Source organism: Ostrinia nubilalis, chromosome 20 (genome assembly GCF_963855985.1).
Source record: "Ostrinia nubilalis chromosome 20, ilOstNubi1.1, whole genome shotgun sequence".
Taxonomy (NCBI): domain Eukaryota; kingdom Metazoa; phylum Arthropoda; class Insecta; order Lepidoptera; family Crambidae; genus Ostrinia; species Ostrinia nubilalis.
Genome location: NC_087107.1, coordinates 5501881 through 5527534, shown reverse-complemented (window position 1 = coordinate 5527534; position 25654 = coordinate 5501881). Strand labels below are relative to the sequence as shown.

The 25654-nt window shown below is 39.2% G+C and overlaps 2 protein-coding genes and 2 non-coding genes across 4 annotated transcripts in view; 2 read left to right on the top strand and 2 right to left on the bottom strand.

Moving 5' to 3' along the window:
• Positions 1-1944: 1944 nt before the first annotated feature.
• Positions 1945-3107, top strand: LOC135081501 (meso-2,3-butanediol dehydrogenase-like). The gene has a single exon (XM_063976216.1). It carries the CDS (start codon positions 2071-2073, stop codon positions 2830-2832), a length of 762 nt encoding a protein of 253 aa, XP_063832286.1. The 5' UTR covers positions 1945-2070; the 3' UTR covers positions 2833-3107.
• Positions 3108-4144: 1037 nt separating this feature from the next.
• Positions 4145-4216, top strand: Trnaa-ugc (transfer RNA alanine (anticodon UGC)). Its single transcript has one exon. It is a non-coding gene; the product is annotated as a tRNA-Ala (tRNA).
• A 300-nt stretch (positions 4217-4516) lies between these two features.
• Positions 4517-25654, bottom strand: part of LOC135081866 (uncharacterized) — a 37472-nt gene continuing 16334 nt past the window's right edge. Inside the window, exons 7-20 of the mRNA XM_063976651.1 lie at positions 21108-21356; positions 20475-20749; positions 19811-20018; positions 18857-18983; positions 18266-18485; positions 17514-17663; positions 17044-17142; positions 16656-16863; positions 16521-16604; positions 16388-16471; positions 16253-16336; positions 16120-16203; positions 10924-10991; positions 4517-7008 (exon numbers count right to left, since the gene is read on the bottom strand). Coding sequence (XP_063832721.1) covers positions 6733-7008; positions 10924-10991; positions 16120-16203; positions 16253-16336; positions 16388-16471; positions 16521-16604; positions 16656-16863; positions 17044-17142; positions 17514-17663; positions 18266-18485; positions 18857-18983; positions 19811-20018; positions 20475-20749; positions 21108-21356 — 2216 coding nt within the window. The 3' untranslated portion in view covers positions 4517-6732. The remainder of the gene's footprint in view (positions 7009-10923; positions 10992-16119; positions 16204-16252; positions 16337-16387; positions 16472-16520; positions 16605-16655; positions 16864-17043; positions 17143-17513; positions 17664-18265; positions 18486-18856; positions 18984-19810; positions 20019-20474; positions 20750-21107; positions 21357-25654) is intronic.
• On the bottom strand, positions 11600-11671 carry Trnaa-ugc (transfer RNA alanine (anticodon UGC)). The gene has a single exon. It is a non-coding gene; the product is annotated as a tRNA-Ala (tRNA).

Genomic DNA, 25654 nt, shown 5'->3' with positions numbered 1-25654 from the left:
GTATGACACTAAATTATGCTCATAAACCCACCATCAGAAGTTATTTCCCTCTATTCTACTAATCGTAACAAAATTGAAAGACAGAAAGGACATCAATCTTTATTACAGGCGATAACAAAAAAGTTATTCAAAAATAAAGTTTACAGTTTCATTGGACTGTTCGATAAAGAACGGCGAGCTTACAGCCTAAAATCCTTTTTTCCAAGCCAGTATCTTTAATTGGCATAATGAAAAACTTTATTTGTATCCCTATTTTTCTCTCAGTGTGTGCACGCACCCTAAGGCTTAGGGTCGCCGGTGTCAAACATATAGTTATTTATGGGCACCATTCACAAATTGCATTCGTGGCCAAACTGATATATTGGAATGTTTTATATGTAAATGCGGCCATAAGACGAATGGCTGCCCCAGAAACTGATATCAAATGATTTAGATCGACGGTGGGATTCTATTAGACGCAATATATTTGGTAACCCTTGGTCATACCAGCCTCTAAATGCAATTATTGGACATACATAATATTTATGACAATTCAATGGGTTAAATTCCTAGGTAGATTTTACATTTGCATAGTGGTTCTCTAAAAAAATAAGATTCCGTGATTCAGGGCTCATCAACCACGATCCTACAGAGGCTCTGATAGGTTCTATATTAGATAGAACTATATCAAACGAATATTATAAGATAGGTATCCATATATGGACTAGACCTAGAGTATCTACGCTTGGAAGATGGCTTGAACCTCAATCTCCTTAAAAAGCTGGATACCTAATTGTCTAAGTTTATTAACCTACTTCATCAGCTGTTGTCAGACACGCATTAGTACAATCCTCCTCCCGGACAATTCAAAGACATTTTGAACAATTCCTGCTGCACACTGCCCTGAATCTAAAGCGCACCTCTGCATACGATTCCGGCTTTGTAGTGAACGTTGATATAACTGAATTATATTGAGTAAATAATCCTTAAACCGCATTCCTATTGTCAAACCGTGAATAACGGTCCCAAGTTGTCCCGGCCCCACGACGCGACCTCCGGTGATTTATGCCCCGCCGACGGACCGCGCTCGTGACTGGTCTACTACGAGAACAATATTAATGTAAACTATGACAATTGATTAACGTTGCGAAATAGATCATACGTCAGAATGATGCGAAATAAAATTTATTAGAGGTAATAGCGTTAATTGATATAATTATAGCGCTGTGCCGTTGCCGTTAGAACCCTATAATTATATCAATCCTCTCACTGCCGACTACTGGACATGAACCGACTCAGCTAAGACACCATACCTGTAGCCAAGACAATTTAAGTAGGTAGATCCTGTAGTAGAAAATTAATGAAAATTGAGCTCGCTACTTATACGCTTCTAGATAGTCTACTACTGTGTAAACCTAGCTTTATATTTTTATTAACGGCAATCAACATAGACTTTAAAATTATTGCTCTTAATATCTAACTAGGCGTCGCCTACATGCCCTTTGAGTTCCAGTAGCCTTTCGACCGGTGCTGGTATAACGCGTGCTTGGAATATTTTCATTTTTTGTCACGTGCTTTTGGGTGCCGCTTTGACGTAACCACGCCGATGTTGCTAGATGTGAAATGTAGTCCTGCTCTAGTAATTTCTTTTAAATATAGGCGTACAATCTTATTAACGTAGGAAGCAATAAACTTATTGAGTACATATTGAAATTATTACTTAAATCATTTCAACCACTTAGATTCGGAATAAAGAAGAACATCAAATTACACCCATTATAATACTCAGTAAAACTATAGAGTAGAGATTTTTGCGTCGTGTTTTGTACTTAGTTTTCAAGTCTAAACATTTAAATCTTTCTAGCAGATATTTATACGAGCTCCAAGCAATTTGCGCTCAGCTTTAGCTAATGTTTGAAAAGTAGAAAATTATCAGGTGTAACAGTATAGCAACATCGACTTCGACATTTCACAAAGACGTCTTTACGCAAGCGCGATTAAATCTGTCTCACTCCCGGTTTGCTAACAAACAGCTGTTTTACTCCGAGATAATCTTAAGTGTTTGATTTTGTTTGTAAATAGCCCGCAAACATGGACTTTAACGAGAAAGTTGTGTTGATAACTGGCGCAAGTTCTGGCATTGGAGCAGCTACAGCGATTCATTTGTCAAAACAATCAGCAAAACTAGCACTGGTTGGTCGCAAAGAAAAAAACTTGAAGAGGATTGCTTTATATTGCGAAAAAAATAAAGGCCTCAGCCCTTTGTGTATCGTTGCTGACGTCACAGAAGATGCTGATACAGAGAGAGTAGTAAAAGAAGCAGTGGAACATTACGGAAGGATTGACGTGCTTATAAACAATGCCGGTGTCATCGGGATGGGTGGTATCAAGAACTCCAGCATGGAGACCTACGACAAGGTCATGACGACGAACATGAGATCTGTGTATCACTTGACGATGTTGGCTGTCCCACATTTAATTGAAAGCAAAGGTTGTATTGTGAACACTTCTTGCATCGCCGGCATAAAGCCGAGTGTTATGGCGCTTGCTTATAATTTGTCGAAGGCAGCCCTGGATCATTTCACCAAATGCGTTGCTTTGGAATTGGCTCCTGACGGCGTCAGAGTCAATTCTGTCAATCCAGGGTTCGTGAAGACGAATCTGTTAAAGGATACAGGGCTAACTGAAGACCAGTTGGAAATGTTCGTGAAGAATGTCGTGGGACACACTCCTTTAAAGAAGCCGGTCGAAGGCGATGAGGTGGCGGCGCTGATCGCCTATCTCGCGAGCGAGAAGGCTAAAAGTACTACAGGCTGTAACTATGTTATAGATGGCGGTAGTTTATTACGCTAAATCTAAATAAAGCGGTTACTCAAATACCTACCTAGAATAAGAAATGTGTAAAGCTTTGTTTAGATTTAGATAAAAATGTATTTTGAAAGTATTAGTATTTGTCTGCTACTTAAATAAGAATGTTATATCTTAAGATAATTCTATTGGATACTTAGTTAAAAATGTACAAACCTACTTGAACTGTTTATTAGTGTAGATTGGTTTAAAAAAATCTAGTCATAATGAAAACATGTTGATTACTAAAGTTAAGAATAAAGATATATTTACTCATTTAATTATTTTTTTTACAATTAAATGCACAAGGCTTTATTGTTTTGATCCAAATCGCCATAAAAGAATCTCTCATTGTTGAACAAAATTATTTTAATGAGGTCATCAAGGTAACACAAATACGTAAAACTACGACAGTATTTTAAGAAATGACCTTTAAAATCCTATACATATAACTATTAACCCTTTGACCGTCAAACAAGAAAATCGTTACCATATTTACCCACTTACAGTAAACAAAACAAAAACAGATGCAATTAATCCAGATTAAAATCTTTCTAAACCCGAATCAGAAGGATTGCAAGCTTGCACATACATGGCAATATCTACAGTGGCTATCTTCATCCTTTTTTGCCATGCGCAAATGAAATATTCAACAAGCCGCAAAGCCTGTGCGATTTTCTCGTCAATCCGATCTCAGATTGAGTGCGTACACTCAAATGTCACCTGCCATTGCCAACACGGCTAGGCATTTATTTTGTGGCTAGGCTGAAAGATGAGACTTACATTTTTGCTGAAAACTCGCCCCTATTACAACCACAAAAACTGCAGTGTTGTTTGATATTCCGTCGTCTTTAAAAATACGTAGCAATGCAGTCTAGTCATAATGAAGACTGAGTTCAAAACAACACACTTGAATGGTAAACAATATTTACCGGATTGCTGAAGGACAGTTATGTTGTCCAGGCGTCCCAAAGTCATGAGTATTTTTCCGCACATTCTGTTCTTCTGAATCTAACTTATTAGGTGACCTTAGTTAGTCGCATAGGAATGACATAGTAGGAAGGTAATATTCATTATAGAAAAAATATAGGTGGAAATAACAAGTAATAAATTCAATAAAACAGATGTAGAGGCTGTGAATCACTGTGAAAAATAGAACCAAATAATACAACTTAATCTTTCTGAAGACTTTTCTAAACTAAAAATAAAAGGCTGGAGTCCAAATAACATTGAGAAGATGATGATAACACATTATTTCAAGTCGGTAATTTTCTCTCGGAAAATTTAACTTGGTCGCAATTACGCCGGTTCCTTTATAGGGGATGTAGCTCAGTGGTAGAGCGTTCGCTTTGCATGTGAAAGGCCCCGGGTTCGATCCCCGGCATCTCCAATTTTTATACTCCTTAGTAGACGACTTTTATGTTATGGTGTTTTACAAATACTGTACCAACCCTACGAATTTTTATTTTTATAACTAGGTATAAATGTAACTGTGTGTGCTTTAGTGACTGTTATAATTTATTTAAGATATTAGCTGTCACGCTTATAAACCGCTATTCATGCTATTGAATGTTTCTTTATGTGTTCCATTATTAATGACAAGCCTACCTATTTATTAATAATTACCGTCTTATCAATAACCTAAATGGAATCAAGACAAGTCAAAGAATCAGATAATAAAAACAAAATATAAGTTTTTCCCTTTTTAATAATTCCTTAGGATCAGGTCAAAACTATCCAGGTGATACACTCTGCAGAGTGTTGGAACAATTATTTAAATGCATACACAAATGGACTTCAATACAAGAATTATCGTGACTTTTCTTTGGAGATCACTTTTACTGGTAGTTAAATATTAGCGTCTTTTAGATCCCAGTTAAACAACAAACTACAAAACATGTCACATCCAGCTATGAAAATACAAAGATCAAAATTGAAACAGCTGTTACTAAAACAACTTTATCATAATAAAATAATTAAAAAATATATCTACAGCCTACAGGGATACCATTACATTCAATCATAAACTAAAACATGACATGTCAAACAATTTATTTATTTACGATTACAAATAATTTACTTTTCAAATTATAATAGGTACAATAATAAATTATTTAAAATCATATTAATCTATGTACCGAAAGACAGGAAACAAATATCATAATTTGTAATTCTTAAAGAGGAATGACAATCGAAATACGTTAAAGTCGATACGTTTATTGAATTAAAATATTTACATCGAATTTTAATCGATTCCTGAACACGATTCTGAAGTTTACGATGATCGCTCGCTTATCCACAAACTGTTACTCTAGCAACACTAGGTATACGATGAACACATTGTAAAATTCCAAAAATCTAAATTATTTTTTAACATTTCCTTTTAGAATCTCAAGATTTATCGTAATCTAGGGAAACTGGAGTCAAAAACATTGGTTTGTTACAACCCGCTATATCAAGGTGAAGCTAATTAAATTAATTATACATAATTCATATGTATACAATAAATACACATTAAAGATTTATTTAAATGAAATGAGAAGAGAGAATCCCCCGATACATAATGTACTAATATTATATTTTGTACAGGAGATCAAAATGAGTTGTCCTTACAATCCGTGTAACGGCAAGGTTTGTTCTACAATAAGGTTACAATATTTAGTACATCATATCAGTCAATAGTAATTTAAAAGGTTTGAACAAGTTCCTTCTGAAAAAGTGACCTAATACTATGAAGGTAATTTATTTGTCAGTTTTTTGTAACGATTTAGAGCATTCTGCCAGTCAATGGACGCTATGAATTTTAAACACCTGATAAACGATCTCATTGAGACTACCTCAAAGGCGAACGATACATCGCCTTTATTTCATTTCTAGGCAGCATTTAGCAGGTTTAATACATTGCAATTCAATATACATTATGTCTAATACTCAATATAACGTTTCAGTAATGTGTCGGTGAATTACTCTTCGCAACAGTCGACTAATGTTAAAATTGGGGGCGTTTGGCTGAAAATAGCGCTAGCAAGTAAAATAGCGTCCTTTTAGCGATAAGCGCCGTCACTTTGCTAGCAAATTCTAACAATGCTAATTATCAGCTGAACACAGCCATTGTCAAATGACTGGAAGTTTACCCTAGATGAAATAGGATTAGGTCAGTTCTTCAGGTCAAATGTATTTTTGATATTTACACATTAACCGCCAACATGTTTTGTAGACAAACTAACAATCACAAAATGTACGAAGAGAAAATGTGTTACTTAAAGTAGACTGGAATTTTTACTCTTTATTTATAAAGTAAAGCGACGATTTTTTTGTATTAGGTACTTATTGTAGCCTAGTAAGTTAAAATTCGGTTTATAAATATAATCTTAACTAACATGCTGACGATTGAAAACGGTATGTTTGCTTATTGTCGCCAGTCAGAAAAATGCTCAATTGTTTAGCCGCTTAATAGCAACATGGCAGAAGTAATTATGTAATTCTGACTCGACTTCAATCTGCAAAACAACTACACTAAAACATTGACTGAAAAATACAATTAACTGCGCAGAAGTTATAACTAAAGTCTATTTAATAAAATAGTTAAGGCTACAACAATTTCATAGAAATATATCTTAAACGGTATAATCACATTGAACACCGAAACCAGATTCCATAATGGTACAGTACCTAATAAAATTTTATATTTTTCAATTTTTTTCATACAGTTTACATCATAATTATTATCCTCGCATGTTGAAGTGAAATTTGAGCAGCGGGGTTACTCCAATACGTGACTGAAAAATTATCGATTTGAATGAACTGAAAAGTAAAGTCTATATCAGAGTAGCCCCAAGGAATGTCGAGAGCGATGACAGCACAACACTTCGATTTGGCCGCCCAACACGTCACTGTGAATTTACATTACACTAGAGTCGATTCACTTTGAATTTGGGCGTCGCTGTCGCTGACGCTACGCGCGGGGTTCGATCGCGGGCGGCGGCGGCGGACGGGGCAGCGCGTCGCCGCACAGGCGGGGAGCGGGCGCGGGCGCGGGAGCGGGAGCGGGCGCGGCGCACTCGCGCTCCAGCGAGCCCGCAGAAGGGACCGAGGGCACGGAGGCGCGCTCCGAGGCGGCCGGCGACGGCGCATCCACATCATTCTGCAACGATCCAACGCGCTCAGCTGAGGCGCCGCCCGCTACAACACAGGCCGGGCCGGGACGGGAGGGGGAGGGGAGGGGCGCACCGTTACTCACGAGCCGAGGACACCGTCGCGTCGCAACGGACGCTTTCTGTCTCGCTTCCACGCGTTACAACTGACTATTAACTGTCTGTTTCCTTCTCACTCTTAAACACAAGAATGTTAATATCCCGGTCTTTACTTGATAGACGTAAATACACACGGGAAAATATGCTACTTCAAATTAATACACCCGTCGAGACAGATAGCGGGACGTTGCGAGGCGACACGTTCGGGCTAAATGTTCTGTGCTGATGATAGTACGGATGATGTGTTTCGAAAACTATGAAAACAAAATTTCAACGAGTAAAATTATATTTGAACTAAGTTTTAATGACAAAACAAAACAAGATGTACTACTAAAACTAAATTTAGATGATATTAGATTACAGTTTAGTTGCAGAAGCGTTTTCGCCAAATGAGACACATAAAGCTCTGATCGATTGTTATGAAAGCAAAAATGATGATGGTTGATACTATGACAATATAAAATCTAAACAAATACAACTTAAATGAACGGTGCAATATAAAATTTTTGAATCCGCTTACGTATGGCCACGGATTACACATGTCAAACTACCATAGAGAAAACATTTTCGTTTTTAGTCGATGCTCCCATGAAAACTAGTTCTGTAGTCTATGGTGAGCGTTCTAATGACTGTCAGCACATCGCGAGTTTTACTGGTGCAATAGGTAAGCTCATTTAGTGATGAGTAACTGATATTGCATGCAAAAGGTCTCTGAAAATGGTTTGTAAAATAATCCTTGTGCATCATGCTTTTTCACAACTAAAATATGAATTAATTTACTTTAACAACTAAGTATAGCATGCATTCTTAAAATTGTACTAGTTTCCAACACTGGATTCACTTTATCATATCTGTGCTCATAACTTATTCTTAAATAAGCTACCAGTTAGTAGCTCTTAACAAATATTTGACTAGCTACAGTGCAATGAGTATTTTCAACAACACATTTAAAATAAATAAAACCCGTAAAAACACTAGAAAGAGATTGACTAAATCATTTGGCTTCTGCTTTGTCGAACATCATCTCTGCCATTTCATGACCTGAGATGGGACTGCAGTTGGTAAACCCGCTACATAATATCGTTACATATTTAGAGAGCAAGAACGCTAAGACCGCTATCATAGCAATTTTAGCGGTATTATTATAATATTAAGGTACATTATTCGTCATGTAAAAATTGCTTGCCCTTCATACCGTTCCGATAATGGTATGACCATTACCATAAGTGTCATTTTATTTAATAATAAATTACGGTATAAAAAAGGTAAAGATCCATTCAGCAGCCAAATCTCTAACTCAAAAGTAAAATATTAGCATTTTTCTAACTAACATTAATAGGAACCTGAGATATTAAAGTAAAATTTTTGTTCTATTCTACGCTAGCATAAAAGCATAAAGAATACTGGTATTGTGAAATGAAGGCAAATGTATGAAGCAGTGTGGGAGTCAAATGCGGCTTTAGTAAGCTGTAAGTATATCATAAATATAACAAGATATAAGAAAGAAATACATAATATAAATATATAACTAAATAAATACGCAATTAAATTGAATTTGTAAACTATTTACAATTCTTACTGCCTTGTACCTACTATCTATTTTACGCGATGACTATTCGTGAATACAATATACTTATATTGGGATATCTACCTAACAAAAGCGATGACTTACAATAGAAATATTCAAATAGCTATGTATTACATAATATAATCAAAATACGCATTATTATCTGTATCTAGACTAGTATAAGGTGTAAATCTCTACAGCGAATACCTTTGGTACCATTATCACATTATATTTACCTGCCACAATGTTGTTAGCACCTAGATAATAAAATTGGCATATGATTAATATCTATTTCAATAGATACAAATGACTACAAAATTTACCTATTACCATAAACACTAAACATGAATATAGTTCAAAAAAGCCTAGACGCTAAACGTACAATAACAATTTTCCTATAAACATTGGTAAAAAATTCAAAAGTAGCTTTTTTACGCACAAAGGATCTATGTAAAAATTGGCCTCATGCTTTATTTACATTGGAGTCGACGTCATATGCATTTAAACTCTATGATCCTCCAACCGGTTACAATACAAAACCACATTACGACATACACATCGAAAAAACATTTTAACAGAACAATTTCAATTCTATGACCTCTAGTTTTGTCGATAATCTTCAATATTTTCTAAGTAACATTTCTAGCTCTAGCACATAGCACAATAGTCTAGCCGGTTCGGGACGCTATGTCCGTAGTCTATGGTTCTATGGGTCATAGACAACTGCTAATGCAACGTCCGGTAGCCACAAGGGTCCCGCCTACGTCCGAGTTGACTTACTGTGAGCGACTTGCTTACAACCCAAGTAGGCGCGCCTCAGCGCACTAGTCACTTTGCCCTGACAATCAGCCACAATCCAACATTTTAGTAACAAAAATTGATGTAAAGAGAATGCAATAGTAAATGTTTTTAACTGATAGAAATGTAAAAAACTTCATGAGATCTTTAGAAATTCGAAATCGATTGATTCACAGGACTTTCCCAGAGTATTTCTCTTTTGATTTGATAGACTATTTTGAAAACATTTAAATAATGTAATTATTACTTACATTACATCTGTAGGATATAGATTCTCAGTTTTTCTTTTAAAGAAATGGATATCTTTTGTCAACAAGTATGACGTCACATGCAAGTATCCATCTGGCATTGTTTACTATTTAACTCACGACTTTGACGTCATATTAAGTCATAAGTTTGGAAATGTTTTTCACATAGAAATACAACTTTAAACTACCTGTCGAATAGTTTATGGTAATCCTGTAAGTTGTATACTTCTACCTGATATCATGGGTTTGATTGAGCTCACCATCTATCTAACCAAATTGTTATTTCATGAAGTACATTTACAAACTGGGAATGACCGTGACTTCAAAGCTAAACTTATTCGATAAATGTTCAAAACTGCATTATATCCGACGAAAAGAAAACAATGATTAAATTAGAATAGAAAAAACATGCTGGATTAACGAAAAAGGTTCTCACCACGCTAACTCCAGACTTGCCCTGCAATTCACAACACCATTTCATTCTGATTCCTATTAATTACCCTATAAAACCCTACTTAAAATGGCAGTGATAAATCCATTCCTATCATATAAACTCTTATTACATAAATAAACTTGAATCAAAATATACATAATGACAAAACATATAAATATAATAAGAAGGGATAGGTACATACATAATAACCACGTTTGTTTGCGACCTTCGAACCTTTACAATAATTTTAACTTTAGTTTTTCAAGGAACATCTTAAATGATTTTGCTTTGCCCATGAAAATTTGTTTAAAATATAATTGGTTTTGTTCATCCACTCATACGGTGTAACGGGTGTTATCAGTGGGTAATAATAACCTAAGTGAATAAATTAGCTACCCAGCTTTAATTATTTTGAAAAACTAAACCAAAACTCTGAATATTGTTCAATGAGTTTAGGCTATATTCTTCCCTTTTGCCTCTGGTAAATTATACACAAATTATGGTTAAGCTGCAGTGGAGTCCAAGATGATGAAAAGGGTTTATCTACATATCTGATGCTTACATACTCCACAATGGGCGTCAAAGTTGCAGAATCACACAAATCCCTACATAATGTGTAAATCCACAATACCCGATGGGCAAAGCTAAAAATCCTGTTCGCTAACAACCGGCGAACGCGAGCATTCGCCCGCGAGCGTTCGTTCGAAGGTCGCGAACAAGCGTTCACCAGCGGGCCGCGGCGAGCGCGAGAGCCAGCAAAGCGAGTAGCGCGTGCAGCCAGCGCCATGGCGCGGTTACCTTCAGGGGCACCGGCGGGACCTCCAGGTGGTAGCCGATCTCGCACAGGTTGCGGAGCAGCTCTAGGCCTGGAAAACACAACAAATAAAATTAAAAAACAAATAAAACCCTCATCCAAACCCGTTTAAAAGCTGCGATGCCATAGACAGACCCTCCCTTTTTGCGTCGGGGGTTAAAAAGGAACATGTATTAATATTGGACGTATAGGCCGTACGTATAGGCGTACGTATAGGCGTTTTGCCGTATAGGCCGTAGTGATACGGCCTATACGGCAAAACAAGACAACTACAACAAGATACATAAACAACTTTTGATAAATCTACACTAATATTATAAAGAGGAAAGATTTGACTATGTGATTCTTTCACAATTAGAATGCTACATTTTCTGATTAATACAGGCGGTACGAAGTTCGCTGGGTCAGCTAGTAATGTAAAAAAAAACCAGTAGTTGCCGAAAAATACAGACCGATGTAAAAAGCATGTTCAATGCTGAACTTACTACATACACAATAATAAAATACCTACTAACGAAAAAAATTCCTGATACTTGTAGATCTTGAAAATAGTACATCTATTATGAATTTAAAAAAAAGTCCATGTAAACAATCAATTAATCTAAGTTACATAAAACATAATAAAAAAATATAAATGGAAAAAATAATAAAGCAAAAATTTGGAGATGCCGGGGATCGAACCCGGGGCCTTTCACATGCAAAGCGAACGCTCTACCACTGAGCTACATCCCCGATGACGGAGTCGGCGAAAAACGTGACCATTTTCAGAAGCTATTCAATAAAAGGTATTTTGCATGATATTTTTATGTATTTGGTGCACAGTAGATGCTCAAAGAAAATATACAGCAGTTCCAGCTACCCATTTCCATTTTTTCTCTCGCCCTTATCAAACGGCGATTCTTTGCGATAGAACGAGACAACATGACCGGAAATGAGTACGGATTTCTGTGCACAAGATTTAAAGGCTCATCAGTCTGACATATTTTCGTGTCCAAGCGTGCATACTGATCAGAGGCGTCCTGTGCGATGCATGTAGGCCATATTAATGGTTTGATTGAATTTCACAATAATTAAATGCTACCTACCTGGATTCTGTCAATGTGTGAACTAGTGGAGAAGTATTTATGTATTTATAAATGTAAACTTATGGATGTCGTTCTTCGAACTCCTCCTATATAGTGACCGACCGAATATTCGGTTTCGTTTTCGTTTTCGGCCATTTTCGGCCAAAAAATGGACATTCGGCCATATTCTCGTTTTCGGCCAAAAACCAGCCGAAGCTTCGGCCAAACCGAATATCAGAAGTACGTGATTAAGATGATGACGTATACCTAACGTTTGAATATCTTCGGAGTGAATGGGGTGCACTCATGGTTCCAATCAGACTTGAACGGACGCGGTATTGTCACACTGTTTTGTAGTGGTGAAGTGAGGTTACGTTGTAAAGGGTGTCCAGTGGGAATTTATTTTTTAAGTTCAAAATTGAATACAATGCCAGAGAGTTTTCATTAAGTTTAATTGTTTCAAAATAGAGTCTAACAATGCGGATTTGAAATACGCCATGAGTCACTGGTCGGGAGCCCACAGAGCGTTCGCAATTGAGCAATATTTGAAATGCGGCAAAGCACGGTTCGAGCGCGTCGCGTTTTTCGTACTCATTTTAATATTCAGTGATTAAGTGATGGCCAAACTTACCTCATCGTGAGTGCAAAAGTTCAGGCAAGAAAAAACAGTTGTCCACAGGATTCATTCAGACCCATGAAAATCAGCAGCGACGACGAACGGGTGGCCCAATTTCAAGACGAAATTAAAAAACAACAAGTCAATGCTGAGGTGTATTGTCGAATGATTGATGAATGTCTACCACAACTATGTCTATCACAACTGCAACTGCATCCCGGCTACAACTGCAGAAATCTATTTCAGCAAGAAGACGTGTCTCACCACACACGGATAGGAACTCCATGGAGACACTGAGGGCATTTTTTTTTTTAAATACATGATCAGCAAGTTCAGGCACATACCCTAGCCGCCTCGGTCGCCAATTCTCACACCATGCGACTTTTTCTTGTGGGGATAATATATCTCAAGTCAAGGACCGGCTGTACTGCCTCAAGTGAAACGGGCGTCATTTAAACGACATTTCCTATAAAAATAAAATCCGCATTGCTAAACTCTACATTTGATTAGTAATAAATAATAAAAATCATTAGTTTTATTTGTATTAATTTTTGAAGTTGAAATATTCCCATTGGTCCCCCTTAATTTCTTCTTCACTTGCTTAAATAAACTGAAAAAGCAATATTCCAGTATACACCGGAAATAACATTCCATTAAGAATTCATAATATTAATTCTTCAATTTTTTGCCTAATGTCGGTTCCTAATCCTAAATTCGTCCGTCTACTGTCAAACGTCAATAAGTTTTGGTCAAAATACAGGGTGTCCCAAAAACAATGGATAACCCTGTAACCATCGATAGGCCTCGCCATGGTCTCCCTAACGTCCAATTTTGACCCCAGTAAAAATATCACCGTTTTCAAGATTTTTAAGTTTTTGTGCATTTTTAGAAAATTGCCACCTGCGATTACTTTTTCTCATGCCATTTCTACAAATGAGGATACTTTTCAATCTAGTTTTTTTCCTTATCACAAGGGATAGTTGGGCTATCAAAAGAAAAGATTAAAGTTCAACAAACTAGTTTAAAAGTATGAAAATTTTAAGAAATTGCAGAGAAGAAGGAAAAATTAATTCATTGTCTTGCACATTTGATCAGCCGTCGTGTAAAAAAAATGTAGGAAGACCATCGTGCCCATTACCTTAAAAACTTCCTTAGTTAATTGAGATTCTAAAAAGGTATCACAAGCCTATGTATTCTGTATTATTTTTATCTTATGGCTACTTGAATAGCAACTAGTATAAAAACTGCAAAAATTAGTTTTTCTCGTAATAGTTAAACTAGGACTGCATAGTGGCATTAAATACAAATGGATAATTTTTAGCGTAGGAATTTTAATAAAGCAACATTTTATCATCATCATCATCATCATTTCAGCCATAGGACGTCCACTGCTGAACATAGGCCTGTACCCCAATGATTTTCATAATGACCGCTTGGTAGCGGCCTGCATCCAGCACCTTCCTGCTTACCTTTATGAGGTCGTCGGTCCACTTTGTAGGTGGACGTCCTACGATGCGCTTTCCGGTACGTAGCCTCCACTTTAACCCTGCTGCCTCAGTTCTGCAACCTACTGTGCCCTGCCCATTGCCACTTCAGCTTGCTGATCCGTCGAGCTATGATGTCTCCTAAATTCTGATACGGTTTCGTGAAGAAACCCGAGCATAGCCCCTTCCATAGCACGCTGTCCAAAAAATCCACGTTTCCGAGCCGTGTATTATCACGGGTATCTGTCTATAGGCACATTTATAAGGTTTAAAACAAAAATTAAGTAATCACAAAAACGCAGAACGGACGGCCAATGGGGCAACAGGGTTCAAGTGGAGGCTACGTACCGGAAAGCGCATCGTAGGACGTCTACCTACAAAGTGGACCGACGACCTCATAAAGGTAAGCAGGAAGGTGCTGGATGCAGGCCGCTACCAAGCGGTCATTATTAAAATCATTGGGGTACAGGCCTATGTTCAGCACTGGACGTCCTATGGCTGAAATGATGATGATGATGATGATAAAATGTTGCTTTATTAAAATTCCTACGCTAAAAATTATCCATTTGTATTTAATGCCACTATGCAGTCCTAGTTTAACTATTACGAGAAAAACTCATTTTTGCAGTTTTCATACTAGTTGCTATTCAAGTAGCCATAAGATAAAAATAATACAGAATACATAGGCTTGTGATACCTTTTTAGAATCTCAATTAACCAAGGAAGTTTTTAAGGTAATGGGCACGATGGTCTTCCTACATTTTTTTTACACGACGGCTGATCAAAAGTGCAAGACAATGAATTAATTTTTCCTTCTTCTCTGCAATTTCTTAAAATTTTCATACTTTTAAACTAGTTTGTTGAACTTTAATCTTTCCTTTTGATAGCCCAACTATCCCTTGTGATAAAGAAAAAAACTAGATTGAAAAGTATCCTCATTTGTAGAAATGGCATGAGAAAAAGTAATCGCAGGTGGCAATTTTCTAAAAATGCACAAAAACTTAAAAATCTTGAAAACGGTGATATTTTTACTGGGGTCAAAATTGGACGTTAGGGAGACCATGGCGAGGCCTATCGATGGTTACAGGGTTATCCATTGTTTTTGGGACACCCTGTATTTCCGGTATTCGAAGTTTTTACATTTCTCATATTGTTTACAAGACTACATAAACAATTTGAAAGTAAAAGCAACGAAAATTTGTATATTTCATCGGAAACAGGCTGAAATTTGACAGTTGAAGGTCATTTTCGTTTTCGTTTTCGGCCGAAAATGGGACTGCAGCCGAAGCTTCGTTTTCGTTTTCGTTTTCGGCTGAAAATCGATATTCGGTCGGACACTACTCCTATATTCTTCTGATTAAATTCGTTGGTGACAGTGACAGTTTTACTTTCCCCCGGGACAAACTTGACCTTCACTGGTTGGCGGTCAAGCTGTAGATCCTGGCTACACACAATTTGCAGAGGTGGGAACGAGAGGTGGGAATTTCTTGTGTGGGCTCCTCAGTCTCGCCCGGGGCACAGTGACTCACCCGGCGTGCGGTTGGCGGCGTAGCGCGCCTCCCAGGCGTCGAACAGGCGGTTGTATAGTCTGGTCCGTGAGCACGTAGAATTTTGTCCAATGACCCCAAGCTACCCATCCTTATCGCTCGCGCGTAATTATGTTGCTATCGCGCTCGCACTCACTGCGGGCACCCGTCGCACAGTCGCGACGGCAATATAATTACGCGCGAGCGATAAGGATGGGTAGCTTGGGGTCATTGGACAAAATTCTACGTGCTCACAGACCGGGCTTTAGTAGCGCGGGCCGGCCAGGGACAGCAGGGCTTGTGGTGCACGCTAAGGGGCCGCGTCTCGCCCGGGGCAGTGACTCACCCGGCGTGCGGTTGGCGGCGTAGCGCGCCTCCCAGGCGTCGAACAGGCGGTTGTATAGTCTGGTCCGTGAGCACGTAGAGTCCCGTCCCGAAGGCTTTACACACGAGTTGCAGAGGTGGGAATCTTTCTGTGACAGTGACTCACCGGGCGTGCGGTTGGCGGCGTAGCGCGCCTCCCAGGCGTCGAACAGGCGGTTGTAGTAGCGCGGGCCGGCCAGGGACAGCAGGGCTTGTGGTGCACGCTAAGGGGCCGCGTCTCGCCCGGGTCAGCGACTCACCCGGCGTGCGGTTGGCGGCGTAGCGCGCCTCCCAGGCGTCGAACAGGCGGTTGTAGTAGCGCGGGCCGGCCAGGGACAGCAGGGCTTGTGGTGCACGCTAAGGGGCCGCGTCTCGCCCGGGGCACAGCGACTCACCCGGCGTGCGGTTGGCGGCGTAGCGCGCCTCCCAGGCGTCGAACAGGCGGTTGTAGTAGCGCGGGCCGGCCAGGGACAGCAGGGCTTGTGGTGCACGCTAAGGGGCCGCGTCTCGCCCGGGTCAGCGACTCACCCGGCGTGCGGTTGGCGGCGTAGCGCGCCTCCCAGGCGTCGAACAGGCGGTTGTAGTAGCGCGGGCCGGCCAGGGACAGCAGGGCTTGTGGTGCACGCTAAGGGGCCGCGTCTCGCCCGGGGCACAGCGACTCACCCGGCGTGCGGTTGGCGGCGTAGCGCGCCTCCCAGGCGTCGAACAGGCGGTTGTAGTAGCGCGGGCCGGCCAGGAACAGCAGGTATTTGTGCGTGTCGTGCGTCGGGAACACCCGCTCCATGTCGCCGGCCTGCGTCAGCTCGTCTTCGGCCTGGATGAGGTGTCGCACGTCGTCCGGCGTCAGCGTCGACAGGATGTCGCGAAGATACTACAAAGTAATTTATAGTTCAGATGATGACACTTCAAATTATGCACTTTATGGTTGGAATAAGAGCGATTTTGCAAAACATTAGACACATCCAAACATAATTCGAAGCGACTTCTCGGTGTGCAATCTGTATTTTATCATAATTAAATGAAAAAAAAAACACATTAGTACACAACTTACCATATCTCTCTCCTCCATGTTTGTATAAATAATATGTTTATCTCTTTCTTCTTTTGACAGGTACACAGTGTATAATCTGCTATCGTAAGGCAACCCCGCCTGGAAAAGTATATTGTATTTGTAATTGAACATAAATACATAGTTTTTCCACTAATGAACTTGGCACTATAAAATAGACGTAAACTGACCCAATATTGTATGATAACATTAGGCCTTCCCAACAAATATTTGTCATATGACCAGTAGGCAAAGATGCGCGCCGCAATAAGCGGTTATTACGCCATTTTATCGATTTTCCCCATACATTTTGACGTCGATAAAAGTTATGATACGGCGCGCATCTTAGGCCTACAGGGTTAGCGAGTCTTTCCTTCCATTTGCCTCTGGTAAATTAGAGGTCATGATCTTCCTCTATACATATGCCCTGACGATGATAAAATGTAAATATTCTTGGACATATTTTGACTTACCAGCTTGTGCGGCTTCTCCTTGGAAAGCATCTCCAGGTTGGTCTTGATGGGGACCTGGAATTGCGCGATGTTGAGCACCGTGGACACCAGAGGACCCTTCACGTGGATGTCCAGCGGCGACGCACTGTGCAAGCTTGGTGAGATGTTCACCTGCAAACAGGTTGCAACACTGTGAACCTTTTTTGGCATTTGTGAAGCTCTAAATGGCACTTGAACAAACACAACAGTTCTAGATACACTCCGTTATAGCGTTGCGTCAAAATGTCGCGTATTTTAGAAGTCACACTGAGAGAGTCGCGTACTGCTAACGCCCTCGTTCTGATGCAGCTTTTTTTAGGACTATCGCGGTTAGACTCGTCAGTGGCGCCTACTGGTGACTGCAAACACAGTAATCTTGTTACAGGTAAATGCTCTAGTCTATACTCACCTTAAAACATTTCTATAGTCTGGTCTGCGAGCACGTAGAATTTTGTCAAATGACCCCAAGCTACCCGCGCTTATCGCTCGCGCGTAATTATGTTTCTGTCGCACTCGCACACTCACTGCGGGCGCGCGTCGCACAGTCGCGACAACAATATAACTACACGCGAGTGACAGGGAATGACACTAGATATTTCATAGAGCTGCACAAGTAAATGCTCTAATCTATACTCACCTTGATAAGTTGAGAAGATTGTAAAAAAAATATGACTGTAGGTTAGACATCATCACTTGGCCCGTTATCCTTAAGCTTATAATAATATGCCACTAACCTCCAACAGCCAAGGCTTGAGATCCTCGTCCAACAGCACATCAATGCCAAACAGCTCATAGCAGTTGTACCGCGACGTGACGTTGGCTTTCGTCAGGGAACTGATGCTAGCCTCGCCGGAGATTATGGTCTTGATGACCAGGTCCTTCATGGAGTCCCATAACGCGTCTGTGTCGACGTTCTTCTCAGTCTTTAGGTAGTGGAACAGGGTTTGTAACGTCCTGGAAATGTATAAGTAATGTTAATTAAGCAAGTTCTTGCTCTACATTAGTTTTTGGTTGGATCTATCTAGAAAGGTACAGATAAAAGTCGATAGGACACAACAAATATAGAATTGATTTGGATAAAATATCTCTTTTAAGACTAATACATATTTCAAAACTGCGAAAATTATCACATAAATACATAATAAATTAGCTTCATAACATTCGTAGGATATCACGTCATTATGACATCATTGAAATCCAATATGGCTGTCCAGAATTCTCAGTTCTCAAAAGGCATAAGCTTTAACCACATACCTTTAGATCACACCCCAACTCAGAGCTTATTTAAAAGATAACAATTAGATATAAACAAAGCAATATCTCACCACTTATGGCCCTCGCAAGCCGCGAAGTCTTCATTTGGCGTGTAGTTTTTCGACAGTCTATTGATTGAGTAGTTTGTCAAGTGCATATACCGGTCGTTGAGTGACGTCAGCTCGTCGTTGTACTTAACTGCAAGAGAACAATAATCCCTCGTTACGTGATAATGAACATCACATTATTTTGATAAGATACCATGGGAAGCTAATATTTACAAGATATTATGTAAATCTGTAACTGAAGAGATTAAATTCTTGTTTAAAGCTGTAATTTTTCAAGATAGATAAAGGTTAATCCGTGCTTATGTTAATTTAGGTGATAAACGCCGTGATAGCTACGACTAATTCAATGCGTTCAGTCTTGGTTCGCCTTGGTATGCACGGTTACGATTGCTAGAAATATCGAGACGCTTCACGGTTGCAAAGCACAAAATAACTTGAACTAAACGTGCCAAGCCGTACTTATAAAGGTAGACAGACTAAAATAAAAAGTAAATAAAAACAAAATCAATTTACTGAGCCGCTGCGCCAATGAGCTCTCGCTCAGCATCTTGACATGCTCGTAAGATCATAAAGTTATGATTGTTTCAGCCAATGGCAGTCTACTGCTGTACGTAAGCCTCCCTATGTATTATCTTGGGCTCCTTGGGCATACCTTGGACACCCTTGGGAATGTCACGGAAATCGATTTACCATCTTTAAACAAAATAAGATACCTGAGGCGAATCTGGCCAGCCCTTCGTCGGGCGAATTGGGGTAATGGTCATTGATAGCTATAGTTAATGAAAGTTCCTTCCTTAGGCATTTATCTGAAGAGATACCACGTTCCTTAGGTTTCATCTGATACGTTACCTGAGGCGAATCTGGCCAGCCCGTCCTTGTAGAGGTAGATCCGGAGCGGATGAACGAGGTAATGGTCATTGATAGCTATAGTTGATGAAACACGTTCCTTAGGTTTACCTGAAGCGAATCTGGCCAGCCCGTCCTTGTACAGGTAGACCCGCAGCGGGTGCACGGAGGTGACGAGCACATACAGCCGCATGTCGAACTTGTTCCCGTTAATGAGGTAGGGCTTCGCCACGTAGCGTTGTACCACCACCGGCCGCTTCTTTGGGATTTGCGTCCAGCGGGAGACCACTTTGATGCCTGTACCGCGCGCGGACGCCGGCTGAAATAGATCGTACAAATGTATACAGAAAAAGTGGATGCAAGGCCGAAGGTCCTCAACCAGAGGGTCTGGCTATTACACTTCTAGTTGCCGAAAAACAATATTAACTATATTAATGTGGTTATATCGAAAAGGTGGACTTAGAACAAGCCATTAAGATTATTACTGAGTGACGTTCCAGGCAACCTTTACACCCATCAAATTGAGCAGAAAATTTTGCTTCCATTGGTAACCAAGGACTTCTGCTGAGTCTGAGACACCTCTAGAGTACAAATTGTCACGGTAATACAATTTCCAGCAACAGTAATGGTATAAAAAATATTTTTAGATAAAGATTGTTTATTAGATGCTTAATTGAGTATTTTTATTTACTTCATTCTTAATCAAAATACTACGCGATTGAGGCGTTCTTTTTTCTTTCTTAAATAAAAGGATCAGATCATTTACAACACTTACCGGCTTGATGATCCACTTCTCATTATTGGCAGCGTACTTCTCCCAGTCATGCTTGAGCAGCCTCAGATCATGCGGCAGGACATACGTCTTCGGCATGATGCCAAACTCGTTAACACCAAACTTGATGGCCAGCTTCTGAAGGTTTCTCCAAAGCCGGTCCTTGCGGCCTATTTGGAAAGTCCCGGGGAAGTGGTTCATCTTCTGACCGTCTTTTATGGCCCGGAACATGAGAGACTTCATGTGCTTGCCCCATATGCCTATCCATTCCACTGTCTCTGTAAAAGGGAAAGATATCATAGGTAACTTTTTACTTATTTACCTCCATATCAGTTCGTCGGCAGTGAATGAATCAAAATGGAGTCTATAACTCTGTCTTAAAATTATCAATTGAGTAATTAATGGTGTCATAAACTCCGTTACAACTATGTAATTAACTGCTTGCTAATGTGCTTGCCCCATATGCCCATTTTTAAATTTATCATTCACGAACACGAATGTGGACTAAATCCATCCGGCTCGAAGGACCAACAAAATCATGAACAGTACCGTTGAACTCTTCATGATTTTGTTGGTCCTTCGAATAAAGAATAGAATTACTCAAAGCGGTACAGAATATTAAAAAAATAAACCAACCTTCTTGCGGACACTCCGCCGTATCACATTCGCTCTTCACTAATCTGAAGCCGGAGTTAGTAAGTGTTTTCTTAACAACTATCGGTGTGATCGTGGTCAGTTTCCACTTGAGGTGCTTCTGTATGGGCACTGGTATCTTGAGAGGTACCGTGTCCTCGTGGCCGACGAATTTCAGGTACGGAGGCACGCGGGGAAAGAGGGACGGTCGGAGGCAGCTGCTGATTGCGTCTGGTAGACTAAGGGGAGATTCTGCAAAGAATATTAAGGTTATGTAGAGGACATATTAGTGTGATGGGCGAAGCTACACTAAGGAAAGAAAATGGCGCATTACAAACCTGACCATAGGCAACCGTCAGCCTATCAACTGTAGATGGTAATTAGAGCCTATGAAATAGCTATGTAAAAGTCAAATGACTTCAGTCAATGTTGTAAAAGTGTTACGAAAAATATAAAATCTCCTAGTGAATAATAATAATAATAATAATAATAATAACTTTATTTGTCCAAAACACAATCGTGATGTTAAATAAGGTACATGTTAAAAATTTATGTAGTACATTGGTAGGCGAGATTGACAACTACCCTCCGCGCTAGTAATAAAACTGTGTTGCGGCAGAGTAGTGACAGCACGTCGTCCATGATAGCCACATAGCACAATCAAAACAGACAGTACACATTCGCTAGGTTTACTCGAATGTGTAATATTTATAAACAAATTAGTTATTGTGATAAAATAAAATATTGTGTCAACCAAATGATGCAGTTTATGAGCAAAAGGATATAATGATAATATAATTTAGGGTCTATGTATAGTATTTTTATCTAATTAAAATATTTGTAAGACGAAATAAATGCATATTATTTATTATATTTGAGTACGCCAAAGTAAAATACTTTTTTTTAGTATGATATTTTAATACTTAATAATATGATAACGTAATAATATACCTACCTACAAAATCGCCATTTTATATCATAGCGTACATAGAATAATTAATAAAGTTTTATATAATGTAGATAATATAAAATATATAGTCAGTAATATGCCTCATATTTTCAATAATTTCTCTGTAGCTTCATAATCTAGTTTTAATAGTAGGGTTGTTATAATTTTTTTGCATGTTATGTACGTTACATCCCGAATAGAAGTAAAAGCAGAATTAATTTTGTTATACAGCCAAGGGCCCAGATAGGGTAAAAAATCGCGTGCGAACAAAGTTTTGAATTCCGGTACCTTAAAAACAGGAGGCACACGTCTCCTTGATATAATTGTAGGTTGTGGTAAACGATGTTGGTGTAGGATCGCAGCCTTTATGAACAACTGCCTTACCGTAAGTACCTCGAATTCCTGATAAAGTTTAGCCGTGGGATAACGGAAAGGTTTAAAATGTAGAACTTTAATAACGGCCCTCTGTGCACGCTCTATGTTGATGAGATTAGATTTTTTGGCTCCGCCCCATGCCACTATACCATAGGTTAACAGTGATTGGCACAATGAGTAATATACGGTTTTGATAGTGTTTGGGTCTTTTATATGTCTAATTTTTTTAAAGATACAGATTAATTTTCGAATTCTTTTCCCGAGCGTGTCAATATGGCTTTTCCAATTGAGATTACTGTCTATAGTTATGCCCAGGTATTTTATTGATGACACCGGAGAAAGTTTCCCACAGTGACATGAAGTGCGGTCGGTACAACTATGTGCAGTTATAGAGAGATTCGTTGGTTGAGTATTGGCATAGATACTAAAAGTCATATATTTTGTCTTGTCTAAATTCAAAGTTAGAATATTGTTTTCAAGCCATTTCAAGACCATCTCAAAGCCGCTCTCACTCGATTCCCTAACCTCATCCCACGTTGATCCGTGGAACAGAAGCACAGTGTCATCAGCAAAAGATACTATGTTCGAGTTTTTTAGGACTGTTTGACTAAGATCATTCAAATATATCAAAAATAGCGTAGGACCAAGTACTGAACCTTGAGGTACGCCATAGTCAACAGTCAAATTATCGCTCCGCACACCATCAATGCAGACACACTGAGTCCTCTCACGAAGATACGATTGAAATAAATTAAGCGGAATCCCTCGTACGCCTATACATTCCAATTTGCGAGTCAGGATGGGAATAGAGACAGTGTCGAACGCCTTAGCTAAATCTAGGAAAATAGCTAAACACTTATTTTTTGTGTCCAGTTTATTAACAATGTGTTTAATTACGTTTTCAATTGCATCTGTGGTTGACATCTTTTCTCTAAACCCGAATTGGTTTGGGGAAAGCAATTTGTTGGTTTCCAGGTAATTGACCAGTCTAGTGTTAATTGCTTTCTCCAATATTTTTGCTAGGGTTGGGAGAAGTGAAATCGGCCTATAGTTCTTGGCACTGTCTCTATCTCCGGACTTATGGACAGGTACAACAACTGATCTCTTAAGCAGTCTAGGAAAAGTCCCGGTAGAGAAGCATAAGTTACAGATGTGGCATATCGGTGTCGCTAGGTGTTCAGCTCCCATCTTGAAAAAGATCGATGATATCCCATCCCAGCCCGTCGATGCAGTAGACTTTAGAGTTCGAATGATTTTTATAATCTCATAATCATCGGTTGGAAGCAACATAAACGATTTCAGTGGGCTAGAAGTATCTGTGATCGAAGCAGCTAATTCGGTTTGACTTTTGTTCAATTTTGAGATTATTTTATCAGCAAGGGTCCTTCCAACATCTCTAAAGTATCCATTTACGTGATTAACCGAGTCTAAAGGGGTCCCCTCTATAGATAGCAATTCTTTGGGAGACTTTGTGTCACTAACAGTGTTAGAAATTTGTCGTATGACTTCCCATGTTTTTTTAGCATTATTTTTGAATTTATTTATTTGAGACCTTTCGTATTCAGTTTTTATGTTGTGTAACAGACGATTGCAAAAGTTCCTGTATCTTGTATATGTTACTTTTAAAATAAGATTGTCAGGGTCTTTATTTGCTTTAAGGTGTAGTTTGTCTCTCCATTTAATACATCTGAGCAAGCCAGGTGTAATCCAAGGCCTGATAATAGTCTTCCTATTTCTTATTACACATTTTGTCGTGCAACGGGCTAAGACAGTTGACAAAATCTTTAGAAATTTACAAGTGGCCTCCTCAGGATCCGACTCCCGCATAACCTCCCCCCAGTCACATCCAGACAGCAGAATTGGTACCTTACCATAATCAGTTTTGATTATTGTTTTGCACCTATCATTTGCTTTTATTTTGCACTTTAGTGAAACTATTACAGGAGAGTGGTCAGTTATGGTGGGTTCACATACAAGTGTTACAGCTTCGTTACCAACAGATAGAAAGAAATGATCAAGACAGTTCAATCCACGTGTTGGCAGTGTATGACCCGGTAAAAGACCATGTATAGACATCTCAGTGAGGAAATTAGAAGATCTTGGATCATCACTTCCATCTTTTATGTCCACATTAAGATCGCCGGTCACAGCCAGCGTTTTGATATTTTTAAGTTCATATAGTGTCTCATGTAATGACTGTACAAAATTATCAACATTATGTACAGATGGGGATCTGTAAATAGCTACCAATGCGCAAATGTCACCAATCCTCACAACAAGTCCATCGGCATCAGCAAATTTAGGTTCATATACAGACGCCTGTATAGTTTCGCTTATATATATTACAACTCCACTATTTTGGTTTATGTATTTAGATGATGCAAAACGAGTATAGTGCGGAAGACTAGGCAAGTTAGGCGCATGAGGTAGCCAGCACTCCGTCAGAACGATAATATCGAATCTTATATTAAGTCTTGTTATATAAGTTATGAAGCCATCAAAATTACATGCTATGCTACGAATATTTTGAACCACTACGTTAAGCGCTCCAGAGTTCGGGTCTAGCAGGTTTCTACACATATCAGGATTGTCGACAGGAATCGCTCGACCAACACCGACATTGGTATCAATGTCAGTGCTGATAAAATTTATATCATTTGCCATTGTTCCTGCGAGATACTAAATAAACGGTAACTTTGTGTGGTATGCGTAAAGCGACCCGGTCTGACAATCCATGATAATATGACATTAATAAATGAGCACATAAGAAACCAAAACCACTGATTAAGCAAAAGAGGCAATAGTTATCAGCACTAAGATTTCGAGGTTCATAAGAGGCAATATACAGAGATAAATTAAATAGCAAATAATAATATGATATATAATATGAATGATAAAATAGGATAAATATTATATTATTGATAATACTTACTGCACATGCATTTACAGCATTAGTTGACACAATTTTCAGCGTAGCAAAACTTAACGATACATAAAAACCAGATAACAAAACACAATAATTAAGTAGAATAAGTCCTTCACTTGCCACCGGGCATAGTCAGTCCTGTTTGCCTTTGCCTGCAGCTTGCAGCTTGGCTTCTTCCAGGTCTTCCTGTCTAGTTACCACAATTGCAGGTTCACCTTCTGATTTTCTTAAGAGCACAACCCCTTTAGAGATCCAGCAGAACTTGAACAAACCATCCTTGACGAGTTTCTTAGCCGAGCT